The following is a 21,848-nucleotide window of genomic DNA, read 5'->3' as shown; positions in this document are numbered from 1 at the left end:
TCAAAACTACTCTAAAAACTGGCACTGGGATGGAGGGCTGGGCTGTTTCTCCTCCATATGTCTTGGCTACTAACTAGAAAGAGGAGTGTGAATGGAGCAAGGCGGGGGAGGGGGGAGACGGCAGTTCATTCATTAGCTTGCAAAGTGGTCTGAGGTTGACGTGCTGGTTGTAAACAAAACAACAACTACAACAAAACTCCACCAGCTCTCACAGGGAAATGATTCCTTAAACGAGCAGCCACCAAGGATGAGCACTCCATTTAAAATAAATAAAAATATATATTTCCACCATATCAAAGCGGCTCGGAGCTCCCGCCGACTTCAAGGCAGCAGGGATGCTGAGTAATCGCACCTGAATTTCCTGGAAAGGGGACACGCCCATTTGCAGACGCAAAAGAGAGGAAACGAAACCAGCTCTCTCTTCCTCGAGTCTCCGCCATGGCTGCTGCTCGGAGTCCCGTCCGCGATCTCTGCGAGGAAGCCACTTGCTCCATCTGCCTGGAGTATTTCAGGGATCCAGTGATCATCCCGGAGTGCGGGCACAACTTCTGCCGATCCTGCCTGATCCAGTGCTGGGGGAAATCCGAGGGAGAGGCTTCCTGCCCTCAGTGCAGGGAAACAGTTGAGCAAAGCAGCATCAGGCGAAACCAGCAGCTGGCAAATTTTGTGGAAATAATTAAGAAATTCAGCCATCTGGGGGGGAAAGAGGAGGGAAAAGGAATGGGGAGAATGTGCGAGAAGCACCAGGAGCCCCTGAATCTCTTCTGCAAGGAGGACGGAAGCCCCATCTGTCTCTTGTGTAATGTTTCCAAGGAGCACAAAAGCCACGAAGTGGTTTCTGTAGAGAAGGCGTCCCAGGAGTACAAGGTGGGAAAAGGCAGGGGGTCTTTCTCGGTGGTGGGGGTAGAATTGCAGCAGACAAGAGGGGCTTGCAAAAATAAAATTAAAAATAATAAAATGTAATTTATTCTCTCCACTTTTGCGGGATAAATAGCAAAACCCACATGTTTCTCAGTTCTGAGCCCCATTTCTGCCTCATATGGGATGAAAAAGGGGAACATTTGCAAAAGACCCAGGGATGTGGGGTAGGGAGATAACATACAACTCAGCTTGCCTCTTAATGTGTGTTGAAAAAAGCCTTGGGAGGGTCAAAATGGCTTCAGGATTGTCTTCCTGTACTGTTTCAGACATGTGGGTTATATATACAGTTATGAGTATCGGCAGGTTGTTCGGGCGCTCCGAGAGAGAGGGAAGGGCCGGTGCTCCGGCCAGCTGGAGACGCGCGGCTTTGCCGGCGGCCTCCTTTCCCTCCTGCACGTCCACCAGCTCAGCGGAGAGGAGGGAGGGAGGGAGGGGAGCGGGAAGGAGGGGCCATCCAGAGCTGGCGCACTGCCGGGCCGGATCCGTCCATGCCCAGGGGGCGAAGGCGGCTTGCTGCTGCTGCTGCTGCTGCCGGCTAGGCGGCGTAGCGGGGTAAGGCTACCTTCCCTTCCCGCCCTCCCTCTCCACCCTCCGGGCACCGAGCCTGCGTGCGCTCTTCACCTCTCTTGGACTCGGAGAGTTACGCGCGCTCTCCCGCCTGCCCTGGTGGGGGCGGCCAGGAGCAGCAGCCGCCTCCTCCCTCCCCTTCGAGTATCATGGACAGCAAGCCCCTCCAGGATAGACCCCCAGCTTACAGCCTTGCTAGCCAAGCGGGCGCCGGCTACGAGTACGCTGCGCATGTTGTCTCTGGTGGGCAATCCGCCGCCGCCGCCCGTGTTAAAGACGGTGGCAGTCAGCAGCTCTCTCGTTGCTGCTGCTGCTACTGCTGCCGCCGCCGCCACCGCCGGAGCTGTGCAAGCAGAATGAGCGGGAGCCTACAACATGTGTAACGCACCCCAATTTGGATTTTCTTTTCAGGATCAGATCAGCAGCTGCCTAGACAATGTGAGGAAGAGGAGAGAGAAAATTCTAGTATTGAAAGCCCACACAGAAAAGGAAAGCCAAGACCTACTTGTAAGCATCATTGTTACTTTAAAGTGAAAAAGTGCTATACCTGTAGTCTAGAATCAATATCTGGGGGAAATGAAGATGGAATACAGAAAGAGATTTATTTCTGAACAGCCTTATCTCCCACAGAATACGAAAGAGCATTTAAAGGGGGGGTGGGCTTGTAAATTTTTATCAAGCTCTTTTTCTGCTGAATATGTCAGAAGTGGCCCTCCAATGGAATTTGGATAACTGGCCTCTTCATCCTTTAACAGCAGACCTGCTTGTAAGCACCATTGTTACTTTAAGGTGAAAAAGTGCTTTAGTCTAAAATCAATATCTTTGAGCATTGGAGAAATGAATATGGAATACAGAAAGGGGTTTCTTTTTGAACAGCCTTATCTCCCACAGGGCATGAAAGACCGTTTTAAGGAGGTGGTGGACTTTTGCTTATGAATCTCTTTCCCTGCTGAATATTGGTGTAATCTCTCTAAAATAATTCCAATAACTGGCCTCTTCCTCCTGCAACAGCAGACTCAGTGCCTGATATTGGCCCACTGTTTCGTTATTTCTATCTCCTTGCTGCAGAAACAAACAGATGCAGAGAGGGAAAAGACTGTAGCTGAGTTCAGGCAACTGCAACAGTTTCTGGAAGAACAGGAGAAACGTATTCTGGTCCAGATGGCAGAAGTGGAGAAGGAGATTGCAGCAAAAAGGGAGGAGCACCTGGCTAGACTCACCGGGGAACTCTCCTCTCTTGACAGCCTCATCTGGGAGATGGAGGAGAAGCTTCAGGAACCAGCCAGTGAAATCCTGCAGGTCAGGCTTGGTCAGGTGGAGTGTGCTGCTTCAAACAGTGGTACCTCGGGTTACAGACGCTTCAGGTTACCGACACCACTAACCCAGAAATAGTACCTCGGGTTAAGACCTTTGCTTCAGGATGAGAACAGAAATCGTGTTCCGGTGGCGTGGCGGCAGCAGGAGGCCGCATTAGCTAAAGTGGTTCCTCAGGTTAAGAACAGTTCCTGGTTAAGAACAAACCTCCAGAACGAATTAAGTTGTTTACCCGAGGTACCACTGTACAGGCAGGAGGATAACATATCTAAGTCCCCGCCCCACAAAAGAAGCTGCTTTAAAGAAAACAATTGGCACATGAAGGGTGAAAGGGCCTGGGGTCACAAAAGGGGATCTGCTAGATTAAACTATAGGCCCCTTCATTCTAGCATCGTGTTCTTGCATTGACCAACCAGAGGTCTCTGGGGAAGCCTTAAGAACCAGTAGCGTTCTGCCCCCCCTCTGCTTCCCTGCAAGTGGAACTCAGCTGCTTAGTATTGATAACTGATCCGGAGGTTTGGAGCACGTTGTCAGCAATATGCTGGTGACTCTCCATCTGCAGGTGAGGCAGTGGAAGTGATGGACCAGTGTTTTGCCTCAGTAATGGACTGGATGAGAGCCAAAAACTGAAGCTCAATCCAGAGAAGACTGAGGCACTGCTAGTGGGTGGTTCCCTAGACCAGATGGGTGGGAGATGGCCTGCTCTTGATAGGGTTACACTTCCTCTGAAGGTGTGGGTACATAGGTTGGGGGTTGTAGGTGGGGCTGCCTCTAAAGACAGTTTGGATTATTTGGTTGCTCTTGTCTTTATTATGAATTTTATGTTTTTATATTGTGATTTTATCTTGTGAACCGCCCAGAGACCTGCGGGTATAGGGTGGTATAAAAAAATTGATATGAACAACAGCAACAACAAACTGATCACTTTTTCCTTTTTCCTTTTCCTTTCTTTCCCTCCAGGATTTTGGAAGCTTCTTACAGAGGTAAGTGATGGAAAACCCCTGCCTTATTCTGATTCAAGGAAAGTTCCTCTTTAACAAGTGAGAAACTCTGCTTCCAGTTCTTCCTTCCATTTCACAAAATCACAGACAGAAAGAGGGACACATTTTCGTTGTCATTTGTATCTATTGGTTCCATCTACAGTCACAGACCGGAAGCCATTCTCACTGCATATTTCTGAAGGCCTTTCTCTGTGAAAGGGGGGACACCCCAGAGGTGCTTGTAAATATATTCACTATAATTTAGAGTTAAATATCCAGTATATTTCAGGCTCCTGCAGGTTCTTCCTCAGTCATAAGAATGTGAGTAAGGGCCCTGCTGCATTCGACCAGTGGCCCATCTAGTCCAGCATCCTGTTTTCACAGTGACTAACCGGATGCCAGTGGGAAACCCATGAACAGGATCCGAGCCCCAGAGGGCACTCCCCTCCTGTGGTTTCAGAGGCACCATTGTCTTGGACACAGCCATCGTAAATAGTACCCTCTGAGAGCCTTGTCCTCCAGACAACTTCAGACACTCATGAATTTTGAGAATCTTCCATGTTTAGAAAATATTGCCTTAATTTCCAATATTTGTTCCATTTTTCAATGTAACCACTGTGCTAAAATACATTTCTAATGTGAATTGTAAAAGCCATCCTAAAGAATTATGAACTTCCTTATGTTTTAGAAATGCACAAAACAAATCTATTTTGTTTTGCTAATTTATCACGTGAAATGCTTCACTAAAATGGGTGTAATCCTAAAATCTCTATGCAAGGACCCAGTATTGTTCACTTTTTTCCAAAAATTAATTTGCATAGATCAGCTTTTTACCTTCAATTTCATATTCATATATTTCCTTAAATATGTTTTGGAAGCGGGTGTCTTTCAGTTTTTCTTCAACTTGTTAGATGCTTTCTAGATCCACACGTCATCTAGATGCTCCCTTCTGTCGTAGGAAAAGCCCTGCTCCCAAGTCTTCATGATATAAATCATGCCTTTATAATCAGATTGAGACGCCTGCCTTGTCAGAAGGCTTCTTGCATTGGAAGGATGTTGGCTTGACTTTGTTCTTCTCCTCCCAGGTCTCAGGCAAAGCAGAAATTTAGGAATCCTCCTGTGGCTTTTCCCCCTGCCCTAAAGTGGAGAATCTGGGACTTCTGTGATATAAATCCCTTCCTGGAGGCTGTCATGAAGAAATTCAGAGGTAGTAAAGGGCTGAAAATATTTTATACTGGATGTTGAACATGTTCCCAGTAGTGATGTATGGAAGTGAGAGCTGGACCATAAAGAAGGCTGATCGCCGAAGAATTGATGCTTTTGAATTATGGTGCTGGAGGAGACTCTTGAGAGTCCCATGGACTGCAAGAAGATCAAACCTATACATTCTGAAGGAAATCAGCCCTGAGTGCTCCCTGGAAGGACAGATCCTGAAGCTGAGGCTCCAATACTTTGGCCACCTCATGAGAAGAGAAGAATCCTTGGAAAAGACCCTGATGTTGGGAAAGATTGAGGGCACTAGGAGAAGGGGACGACAGAGAACAAGATGGTTGGACAGTGTTCTCGAAGCTACGAACATGAGTTTGACCAAACTGCGGGAGGCAGTGCAAGACAGGAGTGCCTGGCGTGCTCTGGTCCATGGGGTCACGAAGAGTCGGACACGACTAAACGACTAAACAACAAAAGGGCTGAAAATATTTTATACTGGATGTTGAACATGTTCATGATAGGCTCCAAGTTATTAGCAGTGCCAGGAAAATGGAGGGTTTATTTATTCTCTTTCAGTATCTAGAAGCCACACTTTCATATGTAGACGACTCACAATTGATTTTTCTTATTGAAATGGGACGGTAAACCCTTCTTGCTGGGATCTTGGGGGAGCCTCCCAGATGCCAGTCAGCAAGGCAAAGGGCTTGAAAGCGGTTGCCACGAAGGGGTTGGCCACCACGCAAATCACTTTTAAGACCAGGGGTCCCCAGACTACGGCCCGCGGGCCAGATGCGGCCCAATTGGCCTCCCAATCCGGCCTGCGATGACGCCCACTGCCGCTGCCCACTCTTACGGCACGCAGCGCGGTGGCGCACTTCCAGATCGGAAAAAAGTGCCGAGAATTGTTTGTGCGCATGCATATGGGCCTCTCCTGACCCAGAAGAGGTCATTTCCGGTGCACATCCGGGTCGGGGGAGGCCCATACGCATGCGCGCAAATGATTTTCGGTGATTTTTCCAACCTGGAAGCGCGCCATCAGGCCAGAAAGTGTGTGTGCGCATGGGTATGCGCACGGGTGCGCACTCCCCTGCCCTCCGGCCCAAAGCCGGGTAAGTCTGGGGACCCCTGTTTAAGACCTTATTCGGCTCTGAGAGACTCCTGTGAGATCTTATGGGACCGTCTTGAGGGTGATTCCGGGTGTCGCTCTGACTTTCACGACTTTCCTTTAGGCACAATCCCCAGGAATGTGACCCTCCCTTAAGTTGCCAGTTGTCTGTAAAAAATTGTACTTGACCACTTCACAATTTCTCAGCCAGGCTTTGGGTTCTTTCACACATCTCACTTTTTGGGCATTTCTCCTGTTCCTTTGGCCCTGAAATTGATGTAAGGGGGGGGGCAGATGGAGGGAGGGGCTGTCCAAGAGCCAGCCAGGAGCAGAGGGGACTGGGGTTGAGGCCTCTCATCCTGGAACAGGGATGTCTAGATCTTGTTGTGGATGGGGAGATCTTCTGGGGGTCTGCTCCTCCAAGATTTGAGAAGGCCTGAACCCTGACATCACCCCTGCCCTGGTGATGCATGGTGAATTTCAAATAGTTTTAACTGCAACTCCCATAATCTCCAGCTGGCATGTGCTATGGTTAGGGAGGATGGGACTTGTAGTACACAACACCTGGCTACAATCTCATGAGCTCATATTGTTCTTTCCAGGTTTGTTACCTGAATAATGGTTTGATGCTAAATCTCGGTTTCTTTTCCTCTTCCAGACACTGTGGAGTATGAACTTCAGCTGCGAAAAGGTACATTTCTGGGTCAAACAGAGGCACAAATTTGGGAGAGAGGGGATTCACACCTCAAAAGACCAGGCAGCTGCAGCTCTTCCGTCTGTGCCTTTTCTGTGCCGAATCTCAATCAGACACGGGTGGTGTGAAGCCAAATGCTCCTGGCACATGAGGGGGAAATATCCCTTGGATCCTCACAAGATCCTCTTAATTTCCCATTAAGAGTGGGCAATGCATGAGCACAGATAGCTCAGAAAATGGCTGCAACAGCCTTTGGGGGCTGGAAGGTAAATGGGTTCTGGTGTCAGTTTCAGGGAGGTGGGGGCTGCCTGAGTGTCAACTCCAGGGGTCCGGCTTCCCTGCAAGATGGGGGTCTTCCCTCAGCTTCTGTATTGGAGGGGAGAGATGACTTCTATAGATGACCCTTGGGGTCCCTTCCAACTCTATGATTCTATGAAGTGCTGTCAAGAATCCCAAGAAGGACATTTCACGGGGTTCAGGGAAGCCTAACCACTTTCTTGCTTTTCCTGGAAGGATGGAGTACAACATACCTTAAATATGTAACTGAAACATGAGAGCATCTGCTGCCAGTTTTACCTGGCATGTCAAGCACAGTCTGTCATGTGAGGTAAAAGATTAAGATGTGAATCAGGGAGTCCCTGCTTTGACTCCCCTCTGCCTTGAACTGTGGGGGTGGGGCTGGCCTTAGACAAGCCACTGTCTCTCAGCCTCAGTCCTCCCATCTGATAAATGGGCATAGTAAGATTGACTCAACTTACAGGGTCATTGCAAGGGTTCTATGCAGATAATGTGAGCTAAGTACTTCAAACACTCGAAAGAAGTGCAAATGTTTCAAGAATCCTTATGAAGAACTTGATGGAAATCCCTCTTTCGAATGCAGAGCCATGGAGTTCCTGTTCATTTCAGAGGGGATGCTATTTCTGTCATGTGCCTAAAGAAAAGTCAGCTTCCCAGTTGACGTCGTTTCTCTTCTTTCCTCCTCTGCCCCCACAGAAAACGTAACTCTGGATCCAGACACAGCAAATCCCTGCCTCATCCTGTCTGAGGATCGAAAGAGTGTGAGATGGGGAGAAGTGTGTCAAGACCTGCCAGACTACCCTGAGAGATTTGACACACGAGCCTATGTGCTGGGACGTGAGGCGTTCAGGGAAGGCAGACGTTTCTGGGAAGTCGCTGTGGGGAGTGAGGTGCAATGGTCTGTGGGGGTGGCCAGAGAGTCTGTGCAGAGGAAAGGCAATTTAATCCCTGGTCCTAAGGAAGGGATCTGGCGCATAGGGAAGTGGAAGGATCAATCCAGGGTCTCCACCTCCGATGGACACCCTGTTTCGATTCTGGGTGGGGAGCCCAAGAGGATCCGAGTGGCCCTGAACTGTGAAGGGGGACGAGTATCCTTTTACAATGCTGATACAGCAGTCCTTCTCCATTTATTCTCAGAAGCCTCCTTCTCAGGAGAGACCCTCCAGCCCTTCTTTAGCGTGGTCAAGAAAGCGAACCTGACACTCGCTTGACTGAGGGTGGAGACAGACAAGTGTATATTCATTGCCATCATGGCACATTCAGTCTCCTCTTCAGGACTGAGCTGACTGGCACTTGAGAAGCCATATTTGCAGAACTGTGATTGGCCATCCCTTGTGCCAATCATGATGCAACTCTCCCTTCTCAGGACAGCTTTGTAAATGACACTGATTGATTGGGTCACCTGTCAGTCCCCAAACTAGCCTGCTCTCTGTCCCTTGGGAATCGGCTATTTCTGTCAGTGCAGGAGGTGCAAAAGGAGGAAAGAAGCAAGAAAATGATTTAGGAAACAGCAGCAACCCCCAACACATTCCTGTTTCAATGTAGTTCTCTGTCCAACCTCCAATTCTGACAAGTTTTCGACAGACAATACCATCATCTTTTCTGAATAACATCAGAAATATGCACGAACATCACTTAAATTCTTCCTCAGCCTCAATCCTGAACTCAGATTCCCTTTTCCTCCCCCAACATCTTCACTGGCCAGGGAGATGAAAGTTCAAAAATCCCTTTTTTTGCTACTCCTCAGGGAAGCTTATGTAGCAATTCAGCAAAATCTCCATATCTAAAGAGACTTTTTGTGAGTTGAGTACAGTTGCCCAAAATTCACACACAACTTACTTGCGATTAAAACACAAATTAATAAATAGAAAGAGGGCTAGAGATGAGGAAAAACTGTTAGAAGCGACTCTTGAGAGCCAAGAAAAGTCTCCAGAACCCAGAGAGTTTCTAAGTCCACCTTGCTTACTGACCTCTAGGAAGGTCAAGATCTCTGGCTTCAGACAAGTGGGATGGTCGCTTAGGGGGCATTTTCAGGGGTCTTTTTGACTTACACTATATTGCCTTTGCATGCTAACCCCAGAAACATAACCCACCACCCCTCGGTGTAACAAAATTCCCTCTGACAGTGAAGAGCCTATGTCAGACGTTCTGAGGAAAGAAAAGTGACAATCTAGACTGGATTTGTGGAGGTGGGGGTGGGTAAATTACCATGTATACAATTATTTTCTCCAAGATGCTTTGTAGCGAACAATCAGATACTTATCTGTATTTTTTAGGGATAACATCTTCTTAGGAAGGCTTTTAATGTTTCATAGATTACTGTGTTTTATTTTTCTGTTGGAAGCTGCCCAGAGTGGCTGGGAAAACCCAGCCAGATGGGCGGGGTATAAATAGAAAGAGGGCTAGAGATGAGGAAAAACTCAGAAAAGTCTCCAGAACCCAGAAAGCAATGGGGGGGGCCCTTTGGCAATGATGGGAGGAGTTTCTAAGTCCACCTTGCTTACTGACCTCTATGAAGGTCAAGATATCTGGCTTCAGACAAGTAGGATGGTCGCTTAGGGGACATTTTCTGGGGTCTTCCTGACTTACACTATATTGCCTTTGCATGCTAACCCCAGAAACATAACCCCCCCCTCGGTGTAACAAATTTCCCTCTGACAATGAAGAGCCTCTGTCACACATTCTGAGGAAAGAAAAGTGACAGTCTAGACTGGATTTCCAGGGGAGGGGGTGAGGTGGGTAAATTCCCATGTATACAATTATTTTCTCCAAGATGTTTTGTAGCGATCAATCAGATACTTATCTGTATTTTTTAGGGATAACCTCTTATCCTTTTGTGTAATGGGACTGAAAGCATTTGGGGATATGTTTCATGCGCTAACGTGTTTGATTCTATTAAAATTATACTACTTGTTGCTCCTGTGTTGATTTGAACTAAACAGGTATAATATCCATTCCCCATGACACTTCCTGCAGGGATTTTAGGAGGGTGATATCCTGTTTTATCCTCAGAGGAACCCTGTGAGGTAGAAGAGGATGAGCTGAGACACTTAGAAAAAGTTTATGGTCAAAAGGGATTTGAACCTGGGCCTTGTCACCCCAAGTCCAACGCACTCTACACTCAGAATCTGAAATCTTAACAAGGGTCCCTTCAGAGATGTGCTTGAAAGTCCTCCCTGCAAAGTTACTCTACAGTGGTACCTCCGGTTAAGAACTTAATTGGTTCCGGAGGTCCGTTCTTAAGCCGAAACTGTTCTAAACATGAGGCGTGCTTTCGCTAAGAGGGCTTCCCGCTTGCATCCTGGGGCAAAGTTCGCTACTAGGTACATCTACTTCCAGGTTAGCGGAGCTTGTTACCCAAAGCGTTTGTAAGGAGGACGGTATGTAACCTGAGGTTCCACTTTATATGTTGTAGCTCCTCTTCAGACCTTCCTGTGTTGGCCGTGAATGTCTGCAGGAGGAGTCAATCCAATTATTCCAATTGAAAATGAAAGCATATCCCCCAAGTCTGCCCATCCCTTTATTTATGGAAATTACACAACCAGGAGAGAAGTGAGTCTCAGCCATATCTGCCAGGTCAGATTCCTTTTGTCGTAGTCGTCCTCCCCCCCAAAAAAAATTGCCCTACTTTTAAGCACACAGTCAGTTGTGGGCAAATGGGAATGAAATGAATGCCAATTGCAATAATTCCCCACCCCATTTTCATCTGAAGCATTGCAACCAGTGCCAAACAGATGGGGCATACAAACAGGGAGAGGTATTTTAATTCAACATTTTTACCATAGTCACCCAAATGGCGATTCTCAAATCGGAAGAGGAAGTGAAGGCAGCAGATCTTTCCAATCTATTCCGAGCTCTGTGGGGCAAAGAAGGAATAGTTCCATGCCCACTTCCCTGGGATAAGCCCCTTTGAACTTACTCAGAGTTGACATAGGAGTGCTCTTTATTTTCTGGATAGACAAAAAGGATTAGCTCACAGGTTTAGGTGATTGCGTAGAGAAAGGACTTCTTCACATATATGGTTTGGGCCACAGGCTTACACACCCATTCAAAGTTGGTGAGAGGAAGGGTTTGAGACCAAAAGCCCTTTCCTGTTGTTCACCTCCACAACTTCAACTTATTCAGAGGCACACTATCTCTGCACCAGGAGGTTTCATTGAGGAGGATGCTGTGCTTTGTTCCCTGTGACATTTCCCTGTTTAAACGGCAGGCGGCCACGCCCCCCGGCCACCCCGATTGGCCAGCCGGGGGCGTGACGCGACTAGGAGTACCAATGACGCGGGGGACATCCCTCTGCCCACAGAGACTTCTCTCCTGCAACTGCGCCCCCCCCCCAAGAAGGGAAGCAGTCTTCTCTCTACCTCTCCTAAGCACATGGCTCCTTAAATTAGCAGCAAGGAATTCTGCCAATTCTCTTTTTAAAAATAAATTTCGATGTCAAGGAGACCCTGTTCCACTTCAATGCATGTCTCTAAGGCAGCCGAGATCCTGAATTATTCTGCTTGAATTTCCTGGGTGGGGGAAGCAATACCCCAGATCTCCTTGCTAACTCCACATCTGCAGGGCGGAAGGGAAATCTTGAGTCACGCCCCCTGGGAAGGATCTCCCCCTGGGAAGGAAACGGAAACATGTCCATTCGGGCGCGAAAAGCCAAGAAAACGAAACCAGATCTCTCTCTCCGTCGAGAGGCAGCCATGGCTGTTTCTGGGGATCCCGTCCGGGATCTCTGCGAGGAAGCCACTTGCTCCATCTGCCTGGGTTATTTCAAGGATCCAGTGATCATTCATGAGTGCGGGCACAACTTCTGTCGATCCTGCCTGATCCAGTGCTGGGAGAAATCCGAGGGACAGGCTTCCTGCCCTCAGTGCAGGGAAACGGTTGAGCAAAGCAGCATCAGGAAAAACCAGCAGCTGGCAAATTTTGTGGAAATAATTAAGAAATTTAGTCATCTGGTGGGAAAAAAGGAGGCCGAAGGAAAGGGCAGAATGTGCGAGAAGCACCAGGAACCCCTGAAGCTCTTCTGCAAGGAGGATGGAAGCCCCATCTGTGTGGTGTGTGACAGATCCAAGGAGCACAAAAGCCACGAGGTGATTCCTCTAGAGGAGGCGTCCCAGGAGTTCAAGGTGGGAAAAGGCAGTGGGTCTCTCTTGGGGGTGGAATTGTTGCAGACAAGAGGGGCTTGTAAAAATAAAAATATAAAAGATAATGTTGTAATGTATTCTCTCCACTTACAGTCCAAAAGGAATTCTCCAACAAGAGATCTTGTGCAGCCTAATAAAACTAAACTTCTAAAACTTTATACAATAAATATTTCTTTTTCTTTTTGAAAAAATTAAGTGCACCAGTGGACCCCCCCCCCCTGAATGCAGGCTGCAGTGACTCCCCTGGGCTGAAAGAGGATTAATTTAATAAAAAGGAAGGGGGAAATGTTGGAGGTGCGTTCGGTGTGGGGGACAAATAGGAAAAAAAACCATGTTTCTCAGCTCTGATATAGGGCAGCCCCATTTCTGCCTCTTCTGGGATGAAAAGGGGGAACCTCTGCAAAAGACCCAGGGATGTGGGGCAGGGAGCAAATATACAATTCACCTTGTCTGTTGATGTGTAACGCAGCCCAACTTGAACTTTGTTTTCTTTTCAGGATCAGATCAACAGCTGTCTAGACAATGTGAGGAAGAAGAGAGAGCGAATTATAGTACTCAAAGCAGACACAGAAAAGGAAAGCCAAGACCTGCTTGTAAGTATCATTGTTACTTTAAGGAGAAAAATGCTATAGTCTAGAATCCATATCTGGGTAAAATGAAGATGGAATACAGAAATGGGTGATTTTTTAACAGCCTTATCTCCCACAGAATATGAAAGACCATTTAAAGGGGGACGGGCCTTGTAAGTTTTTACGAAGCTCTTTCTCAGCTGAATATGTCAGGTGTGCCCTTCCAATGGAATATGGATAACTGACCTTTTCATCCTTTAACAGCAGACTAGATGCCTGATATTGGCCCACTGTTCTCTTCTTTCAATCTCTTTGCTGCAGAAACAAACAGATGCAGAGAGGGAAAAGATGGTGGCTGAGTTCAGGCAAATGCACCAGTTTCTGGAAGAACAGGAGAAACTTCTTTTGTCCCAGATGGCAGAAGTGGAGAAGGAGATTGCAGCAAAAAGGGAGGAGCACCTGGCCAGACTCTCTGGGGAACTCTCCTCTCTTGACAGCCTCATCTGGGAGATGGAGGAGAAGCTTCAGGAACCAGCCAGTGAACTCTTGCAGGTCAGGCCTGGTCTTGATGCAAGAGGGAGGAGTGTGCTGCTTCAAATGACAGGCATTTCTTAGCACACACACCCCTAAAAATGCTGCTGGAATGAAAACAATTGGTACATGAAGGGTGAATGGCCTGGGGTCACAAAAGGGGCCCTGCTAGATCAAACCACAGGCTTCACTTTAGCATCGTGTTCTCGCATTGACCAACCAGAGGTCTCTGGGAAGCCTTAAGAGCCAGTAGCGCTCTTCCCCCCTCTGTTTCCCTGCAAGTGGTACTTAGCTGCTTAGTATTGATAACTGATTGGAGTCATCCAGAGGTTTGGAGCACGTTGTCAGCAATATGCTGGTGATTCCCCTTTACATCTGCAGGTGAGGCAGTGGAAGTGATGGACCAGTGTCTTGCCTCAGTAATGGACTGGATGGGAGCCAACAAACTGAAGCTCAATCCAGATAAGACTGAGGCACTGCTAGTGGGTGGTTCCCAAGACGGGATGGGTGGGAGATGGCCTGCTCTTGATGGGGCTAGACTTCCTCTGAAGGAGTGGGTACATAGCTTTAGGGTTATATATGGGTCTGCCTCTGAAGACAGTTTGGATTATTTGGTTGCTCTTGTTTTTGTTTTTATTATGAATTATATATTTTTATATTGTGATTTTATTTTGTGAACTGCCCAGAGACCTGCGGGTATAGGGTGGTATACAAAATTGATGATGATAACAACAACAACAGAATAGGCTCCCCTTACATCTTTCTTTCTTTCTTTCTTTCTTTCTTTCTTTCTTTCTTTCTTTCTTTCTTTCTTTCTTTCTTTCTTTCTTTCTTTCTTTCCCTCCAGGATATTGGAACCTTCTTGCACAGGTAAGTGATGGAAAAACCCTGCCTTATTCTGATGCTAGGAAAGTTCCTCTTCAACAGGTGAGAAACTCAATCTCCAGTTCACAAAATCACAGACAAAAATAGGGACACATTTTTGTGGTAGCTATTGGTCCCGTCTACATTCACAGACAGGAAGCCATTCCCACTGAATATCTCTGAAGGTCCTTCTCTGTGATGGATTCATCTACTCTGCAATTGATACCAAAAGGGGGGACATCCCAAAGGTGCTTGTAAATATCTTCACTATTACTTACCCTTAAATATCCAGTGTATTTCAGGCTCCTGCAGGTTCTTCCTCAGCCATAAGAATGTGAGAAAGGGCCCTGCTGGATCTGGCCAGTGACCCATCTAGTCCAGCATCCTGTTTTCACGGTGACTAACCAGATGCCAGTGGGAAACGTGTGAGCAGGATCCGAGCCCCAGAGGACACTCCTCTCCTGTGGTTTCAGAGGCACCTCTGCCTTGGATCCAGCCATTGTGAATAGTGGCTGCTGAGAGGCTTGTCCTCCAGACAACTTCAGACACTCATGAATTTTGAGAATCTTCCATGTTTTCAAAATATTGCTTTAATTGCTAATATTTTCTCCATTTTTAAAATATACCAGTAACCACTGTGCTAAAATACATTTATAATGTTAATTGTAAGTGCCATTCTAAAGCATTCTGAACTTCCTTATGTTTCAGAAATGCACATACCATTTTCATTTTATTTTGCTCATTAATCACTTGAAATGCTTCACTAAAACGGGTGTAGTCCTAAAATCTCTGCGTAAGGATCCAGTATCTTCCTTAAAAAATATAATTTGCATATATCGGCTTTTTTACCTTCAACCTCTTATTCATATCAAAATAAAAAAAATTCCTTCAGTAGCACCTTCTATCTGACCAAGTGTGCATGCACACAAAAGCTCATACCAAAATAAAAACTTAGTTGGTCTTTAAGGTGCTACTGAAGGAATTTTGCTTCGACTCAGACCAACACGGCTACCTACCTGTAACTCATATTCATATATTTCCTTCAGTATATTTTGGAAGCAGGAAATGCTGGTTTTTCTTCAACTTGTTAGATGCTTTCTAAATCCAAACATCATCTAGATGCTGCCTTTTGCCATAGGAAAAACCCTGCTCCCAAGTCTTCATGATATAGCTATCATGCCTTTATCGTCAGGATGAGACGCCTGCCTTGTCAGAAACCTCCTTGCATTGGAAGGATGTTGGCTTGACTTTGTTCTTCTCCTCCCAGGTCTCAGGAGAAGGAGAACTTAGAGAATCCTCCTGTGGCTTTTCCTCCTGCCCTGAAGTGGAGGATCTGGGACTTCTGCGATATTCATCCCTTCCTGGAGGGAGTCATGAAGAAATTCAGAGGTAATGAAGAAGGGCTGAAAATATTTCATACTGGACATTTAAAATTGTTCATGAAAGGCTCCAGGTCATTAGCAGTGCCAGGAAAATGGAACTCTTGCGAGATCTTGGGGGAGCCTCCCAGATTCCAGTCAGCAAGATAAAGGGCTTGAAAGTTCTTGCCACAAAGGGTTTAGCCACTACTCAAATCACTTTTAAGACCTCTGCCATGATCACTGGGCTCTGAGAGGCTCCTGCAAAATCTCATGGGGCCATCTTGAGATCTCAGATGGCAGGGGTGATTCTGGGGTTTTTCTGACTTTGCACAATTTGCCTTTATGCACAATCCCCAGGAATGTGACCCTCCTTTAAGTTGTGAGTTGTCTGTAAAAATTTGTCCTTGACCTCTTCGCATATTTCTCAGCCAGGCTTTGGGTGCTTTCCCACATCTCACCTTTTGGGAATTTCTCCTGTTCCTTTGGCCCTGAGATTGATGTAAGGGAGGGGGGGGCAGAAGGAGGAAAGAAGGGGTTGCTGTCCCAGGAGCAGAAGGGACTGGGGTTGAGGCCTCCCATCCTGGAACAGTGATGTCTGGATCTTCTTGTCGATGGGGAGATCTTCTGGGGGTCCTGCTCCTCCAAGATTTGGGAAGGCCTGAGCCTTGACATCACTCCTGCGCTGGTTGTGCAGGGATAGCCTGAATTTCAGATAGTTTTAACTGCAACTTCCATAATCTCCAGCTGGTGTGTCCAGTGGTTAGGGATGATGGGATGATGGGACTTTTAGTCCACATTACCTGGCTATAATCTCATGAGCTCATATTGTTCTTTCCAAGTTTGTTATCTGAATGATGATGTGATGTTAAATCTCAGTTCCCTTTGCTCTTCCAGACACTGTGGAATATGGACTTCAGCTGCAAAAAGGTACAAATAATAATAATAATAATAATAATAATAATAAATTATTTATACCTCGCCCATCTGACAGGGTTTTCCTAGCCATTTCTGGGTCAAACAGAAGATGTGATCTACTTCTCAAAAGACCAGCCACTGCAGATCTTCCATCCATGCCTTTTTCTGTGCCCAATCTCAGTTTGACACAGGGGTGGTATGAAGCCAAATGCTCCCGGCTCATGAGGGGTAATATCCCTTTGAGCCATACAAGATCCCAATCTCTTTTAGGAGAGTTTATGTAAGAGTAAGGTGTAAGAGTGGGAAATGCATGAACACAAATAGCTCAGAAAATGGCTGCAACATCCTTTGGGGGCTGGAAGGTAAATGGGTTCTGGTGTCAGTTTCAGGGAGGTGGGGGCTGCCTGAGCTGGAAAAGGTGTAGCAGATGGCAGCATAAAGGAAACTGTTACTTATCTTTAAAATTATATTCTGGGATTCTTTTAGACAACAGCAGTGAGTAAAATGTGTTGGGATATCACCATTGGGAGGTCCAGCCGGCAGCCCCCTCTTCGTCCTCAGTCCCGGTGATTCCCATGGAACACGACTCAAGGTCTCAGTGACCTGAGCACGCAATCAGCAGAGATGCCCACGCAGTTTCAGCGGAGATGATAAGGCAGCAGAGAGGCATTTTAAAGCGGTTTATTTACAGTGTCTCTGAAGAGAGAGCGAATGAAGCTTGCTTTCTTCCATCAGTCCAAACAGTACAGTAAAGAAAGTACAAACAGAAATGCCTAGACATGTGACATACATCAGCAGCAACATGCCTAAGCCTTAAGGTGGAACTGAATCTCCTGACAAAATGCATAAAGGCTCACCAATACAACAATAAACTAGAAAAACCCATTACATTTTTTTTTTAAAAAAAGACTAATACTGTAGCAGCACTGGCAACATCCAACATCCCACATAATCTCCAAAGTACAGATGTGTGTCTTTAAAAGAAATCGCTTGACTAACTTTCCATAATGGGGGGGGGGGGACAGGGAACTGCAGAGCAGATCTTCTTCCTAATGTCCACCAGCCTGGCAAATTTTTAATAGGCCTTCTCATTATGCTTCCACTGCCCACCTTTTCCATAAATGTGAGGAACAGTGAAGAAAAAGATGAATCATATAGCAAATCAGGTCTGGGGAGCCAGGATGGGGCTTTTGCATTGAAGGTGACAGGTGGGAATGGGACTTCCTATCTTTTACTGAGTTTGGCTTTAATAAAGTTATTTAATTATATATATATATATATATATATATATATATATATATATATATATATATATCCCTTTATCTTGGGATTGCAACAATAAATGCATTAACACAATTCATAGGAAAAGAAAGCCATTCATATCAACAATGTAATAGATGTCCATTTAAAAGATAGAACTATCATTTTTCTGCATCGCTCTAACCAAACTGCAAGAGATAATCGAGTTAGTTCTTGGCTGACTGCTCATAGTTTACCCGGGGGAAAGAAACCATCGGCCCAAAGGCCTACCAGGGACTCCTGACAACACAGCAATAAACCTAAGGTTACGTACAAGTTACAACTCAAACACAAACAGTGTAACCGGCTTCGTTATACCACAAATAAAATCTGTTCTTTACTGTATCATATTAACAAATCAACAAAGATGAGACATACAATTCAGCTGAAGGATCAGAAGACCCAGAGGGTCAGATACTGAAGTCCATTCCACATGTGTTTGTTAATTTAGTCCAATAGTAATTCCACAATGCAGAAGTTCAAACAATTACCGGTACAAAAATCCATACCAAATGTATTTGTTCATGAAGTCCAAAAACAATCCATACGTGGGTTTTTGAAATTTCATACGATTACAAGAGTTCAATCCATACGTAGGTTATTGAAATTTTATAAGATGACAAGGGTGGAAAAGGACAATTTTCTTTCCTTGGAGGTTTTTAAGCAGAAGATGGGGGAAGGGGTCTGTCGTAGATACTTTAGTTCGGATTCCTGCATTACAAGGGGTTGGACTAGAGGACCCTTCTGCCAGGAACGGTGGGGGGTGGGGGTGGCCTTTGACAAGCCGCTCTCTCTCAGGCTCAGTCTGAAAATGGGCATATTAAGTCTGAAAAATGGACATAGTAAGATTGACTTAATTTACAGGGAAGTTGCAAGGGTTTTATGTAGATACTGTGTGTTAAGTGCTTCGAACACTTGAAAGAACTGTAAATGTTTCAAGAATCATTATTAAGAACTTGATGAACATCCCTGTCTCGAATGGAGTCCCTGTTCATCTCAGAGGGGATGCTATTTCTGTCATGTGCCTAAAAAAGAGTCAGCTTCCCAGGTGACGTCGTTTCTCTTCTCTTTCCTCATCTGCCCCCACAGAAAACGTAACTCTGGATCCAGACACAGCACATCCCATCCTCATCCTGTCTGAGGATCAAAAGAGTGTGAGATGGGGGGGGAAGCCTCAAGACCTGCCAGACAACCCTGAGAGATTTGACACACATGGCAATGTGCTGGGATGTGATGGTTTCACAGCAGGCAGACATTTCTGGGAGGTCATTGTGGGAAGAGAGGAGATATGGGCTGTGGGGGTTGCCAGAAAGTCTGTGAAGAGGAAGGGCGAGTTCTATTTTGATACTATGGAAGGGATCTGGGGTTTGGGAAAGTGGGACGGTGGGTACAGGTTATGCTGCCCCCATGAGGACCCTGTTCCAAGTGAGGAGCCCAAGAGGATCCGAGTGACCCTGAACTGTGAAGGGGGACGGGTGTCCTTTTACGATGCAGATACAGCAGCCCTTCTCCACGCATATCCGGCAGCCTCCTTCTCAGGAGAGACCCTCCAACCCTACTTTTACGTGACGGATAAAGGGAACCTGAGCCTCTCTTGACTGAAGGTGCAGAAAGACAAGCGTATATTCATTGTCATTAAGACATATTCAGTCTCCTTCAGGACTCAGCAGACAGGCACTTAAGGAGAAACCATATTTGGAGAACTGTGATTGGCCATCCCACTTAAAACCTTCCTCAGCCTCAGTCCTGCTCTCAGATTCCATTTTCCTTCCATTTTCCTTCGTCAAAACCTCCACTGGCCAGGAAGATGGAAGTTCCAAAATCCCTTTTTTTGCTACTACTCAGGGAAGCTTCTGTGGAAATTCAGCAAAATCTCTATATCGAAAGAGACCCTTTTGTGAGTTGAGCAGTCGGCCCAAAACTCACACCTTACTTGCGTGACTGCAGCCTGGAGCCCTTTGTCAAAACACATTAATATATAGAAAGAGAAAACTGTTGGAAGGGACTGTGTGAGATCTCACAAGAGTCTCCAGAGCCCAGAAGACAATAAAGAATTTTTTATCCAGAAAAAAGAGGAAACAATGGGGGGCCTTTGGGAGTAGAGCAGGCATGTCAAACCTGCGGCCCTCCAGATGTTTTGGACTACAATTCCCATCTTCCCCAACCACTGGTCCTGCTAGCTAGGGATCATGGGAGTTGTAGGCCAAAACATCTGGAGGGCCACAGGTTTGACATGCCTGGAGTAGAGGGAAGAGTTTCTAAGTCCACCTCTAGAAAGGTTGCATAAAGCTCTCAATATCTCTGGCTTTCGACAAGTAGGGATGGTTGCTTGGGGGGGGCATTTTCTGGGGACTTTCTGACTTATGCAATATTGCCTTTGCATGCTGACCCCAGAAATGTAACCCCCCTGTGCAAGCCTTGGGCCTTGATGTAACAAAATCCCCTCAGATTGAAGAGCCTCTTGTCAGAAGTCTGAGGAGAGAACAGTAAAAATCTAGAGGATTTCGTGGGGTGTGGGGGTGTAAATTCTCATGTACACAATTATTTTCTCCAAGATGCTTTGTAGCGAACAGCCAGATTCACTATAGTTAGATTTGTATTTTCAGAGATCCCCAGTTCTTATCCTTTTGTATAACGGGCCTGAAAGAATGTTTCCTGTGCTAACATGTTTGGTTCTATTAAAGATTCTACTTCTTGTTGCTCCTGTGTTGTTTCAAACTCAACAGTATAATGTCCATTCCCCATGACACTTCCTCCAGAGATTTTAGGAGGGTCATAATCTGCTTGATCCTCAGAGAAACCCTGTGACATAGAAGAGGCTAAGCTGAGAGATTTAGAAAAAGGAGACATGTTAAAAGTTTATGGTCAAAAGGGATTTGAACCTGGGCCTTGTCATCCCAAGTCCAACACACTGGGCACTCAGAATGTGAAATCTTAACAAGGGTCCCTTCAGAGATGTGCTTGAAAGCCCTCCCTGCAAACTTCCTGTTGTAGCTTCTCTTCAGACCTTCCTGTGTTGACTGAATGTCTGCAGGAGGAGTCGATCCAGATTGAGTGAGGGGCAGATTTCAGGGGCTTCCCTGCATAAGCTCACGATTAAAAACGAAAGCAAATACCCGAAGTCCTAGAAGGCTTAAGGTTGGGGCTATCTGCCACCCATAACCTGAGCATAAAGGTTTTCTTCCACATGGGCAGGTGATAAATGGGTTCAGTGGGGGAAAGCTAGGAGTTGTACAACAGATTAAAAATCCACTAGCATCCATCCTATATTATATGACTGCAGAAGCGACCTTTTCCCATCTTTCGCACTAGCATTCTTAAAAAATACAATTTTAAAAATCCATATGAAAAAGGCTCTGAAGTCCAGCTACCTTCACACCTGCAGGGGGCAGCAGAGACCACGAGTCACCGGCTTCAATTTCCTGGAAAGGACAACGCCCCCCCCCCCCCGCTCATTCTTGAATGGGCAAGAGAGAGAGTGGAACTTAACCCGCCCTGCCGCCCCATAGCTGCCTCTGGGGTCCCATCCATGCAGGACCTCTGTGAGGAAGCCACTTGCCCCATCTGCCTGGAGTATTTCAGGGATCCAGAGATCATCCCTGATTGTGGACACAACTTTTGCAGAGCCTGCCTGAGCCAGTGCTGGGGGGAGTTGCAAACTGGGGCATGGTGTCCTCAATGCAGAAATACGGCTCAGCGAAACGGCGTCTGCCCAAACCGGCAGCTGGCAAATGTGGTCGAAATTACCAAGAGAGTCAATCTTCAGGGGACCCCAAAGGACCAGAAGGAAAGGGGGGTTCTGTGGGAAGCTGCAGCAGTAGATCCTGAAGCTCTTCTGCCGTTGTGTGTGACAGATCCAATGAGCACAAAAGCCATGAGCTGATTCCTCTAGAGCAGTGCTCCCCAACCTTTTTATCGCCGCGGACCAGTCAACGTGTGATCATTTTACTGCGGCCCGCTGAGGGGGGGACGTTGATTGCTTATATTTTATTTAGATTGTTTTGATTTAATAATTTTAATTTAATTGTATTTAATGTTCCTTGGGTGGACCGGTACCAATTGATCCATGGACCGGTACCGG

At 46.4% G+C, this 21,848-nt stretch overlaps 2 protein-coding genes across 2 annotated transcripts; both read left to right on the top strand.

Moving 5' to 3' along the window:
* The first annotated feature begins 371 nt into the window (after positions 1 to 371).
* Positions 372 to 10,002, top strand: LOC148687059 (zinc finger protein RFP-like). The gene is made up of 7 exons (XM_088663584.1): positions 372 to 867; positions 1,900 to 1,995; positions 2,557 to 2,787; positions 3,763 to 3,785; positions 4,868 to 4,989; positions 6,755 to 6,787; positions 7,784 to 10,002. Exons 1-7 carry the CDS (start codon positions 439 to 441, stop codon positions 8,296 to 8,298), a joined length of 1,449 nt encoding a protein of 482 aa, XP_088519710.1. The 5' UTR covers positions 372 to 438; the 3' UTR covers positions 8,299 to 10,002.
* A 1,581-nt stretch (positions 10,003 to 11,583) lies between these two features.
* On the top strand, positions 11,584 to 20,462 carry LOC118080122 (E3 ubiquitin-protein ligase TRIM7-like). Its single transcript, XM_088663630.1, has 7 exons — positions 11,584 to 12,210; positions 12,726 to 12,821; positions 13,119 to 13,349; positions 14,176 to 14,198; positions 15,460 to 15,581; positions 16,448 to 16,480; positions 18,857 to 20,462. The coding sequence occupies exons 1-7, from the start codon at positions 11,716 to 11,718 to the stop codon at positions 19,363 to 19,365; spliced, it is 1,509 nt and encodes a 502-aa protein (XP_088519756.1). The 5' UTR covers positions 11,584 to 11,715; the 3' UTR covers positions 19,366 to 20,462.
* Positions 20,463 to 21,848: the final 1,386 nt, after the last annotated feature.

Source organism: Zootoca vivipara, chromosome 2 (genome assembly GCF_965207765.1).
Source record: "Zootoca vivipara chromosome 2, rZooViv2.hap1.1, whole genome shotgun sequence".
Taxonomy (NCBI): domain Eukaryota; kingdom Metazoa; phylum Chordata; class Lepidosauria; order Squamata; family Lacertidae; genus Zootoca; species Zootoca vivipara.
This window is presented reverse-complemented; position numbering and strand designations above follow the sequence as displayed.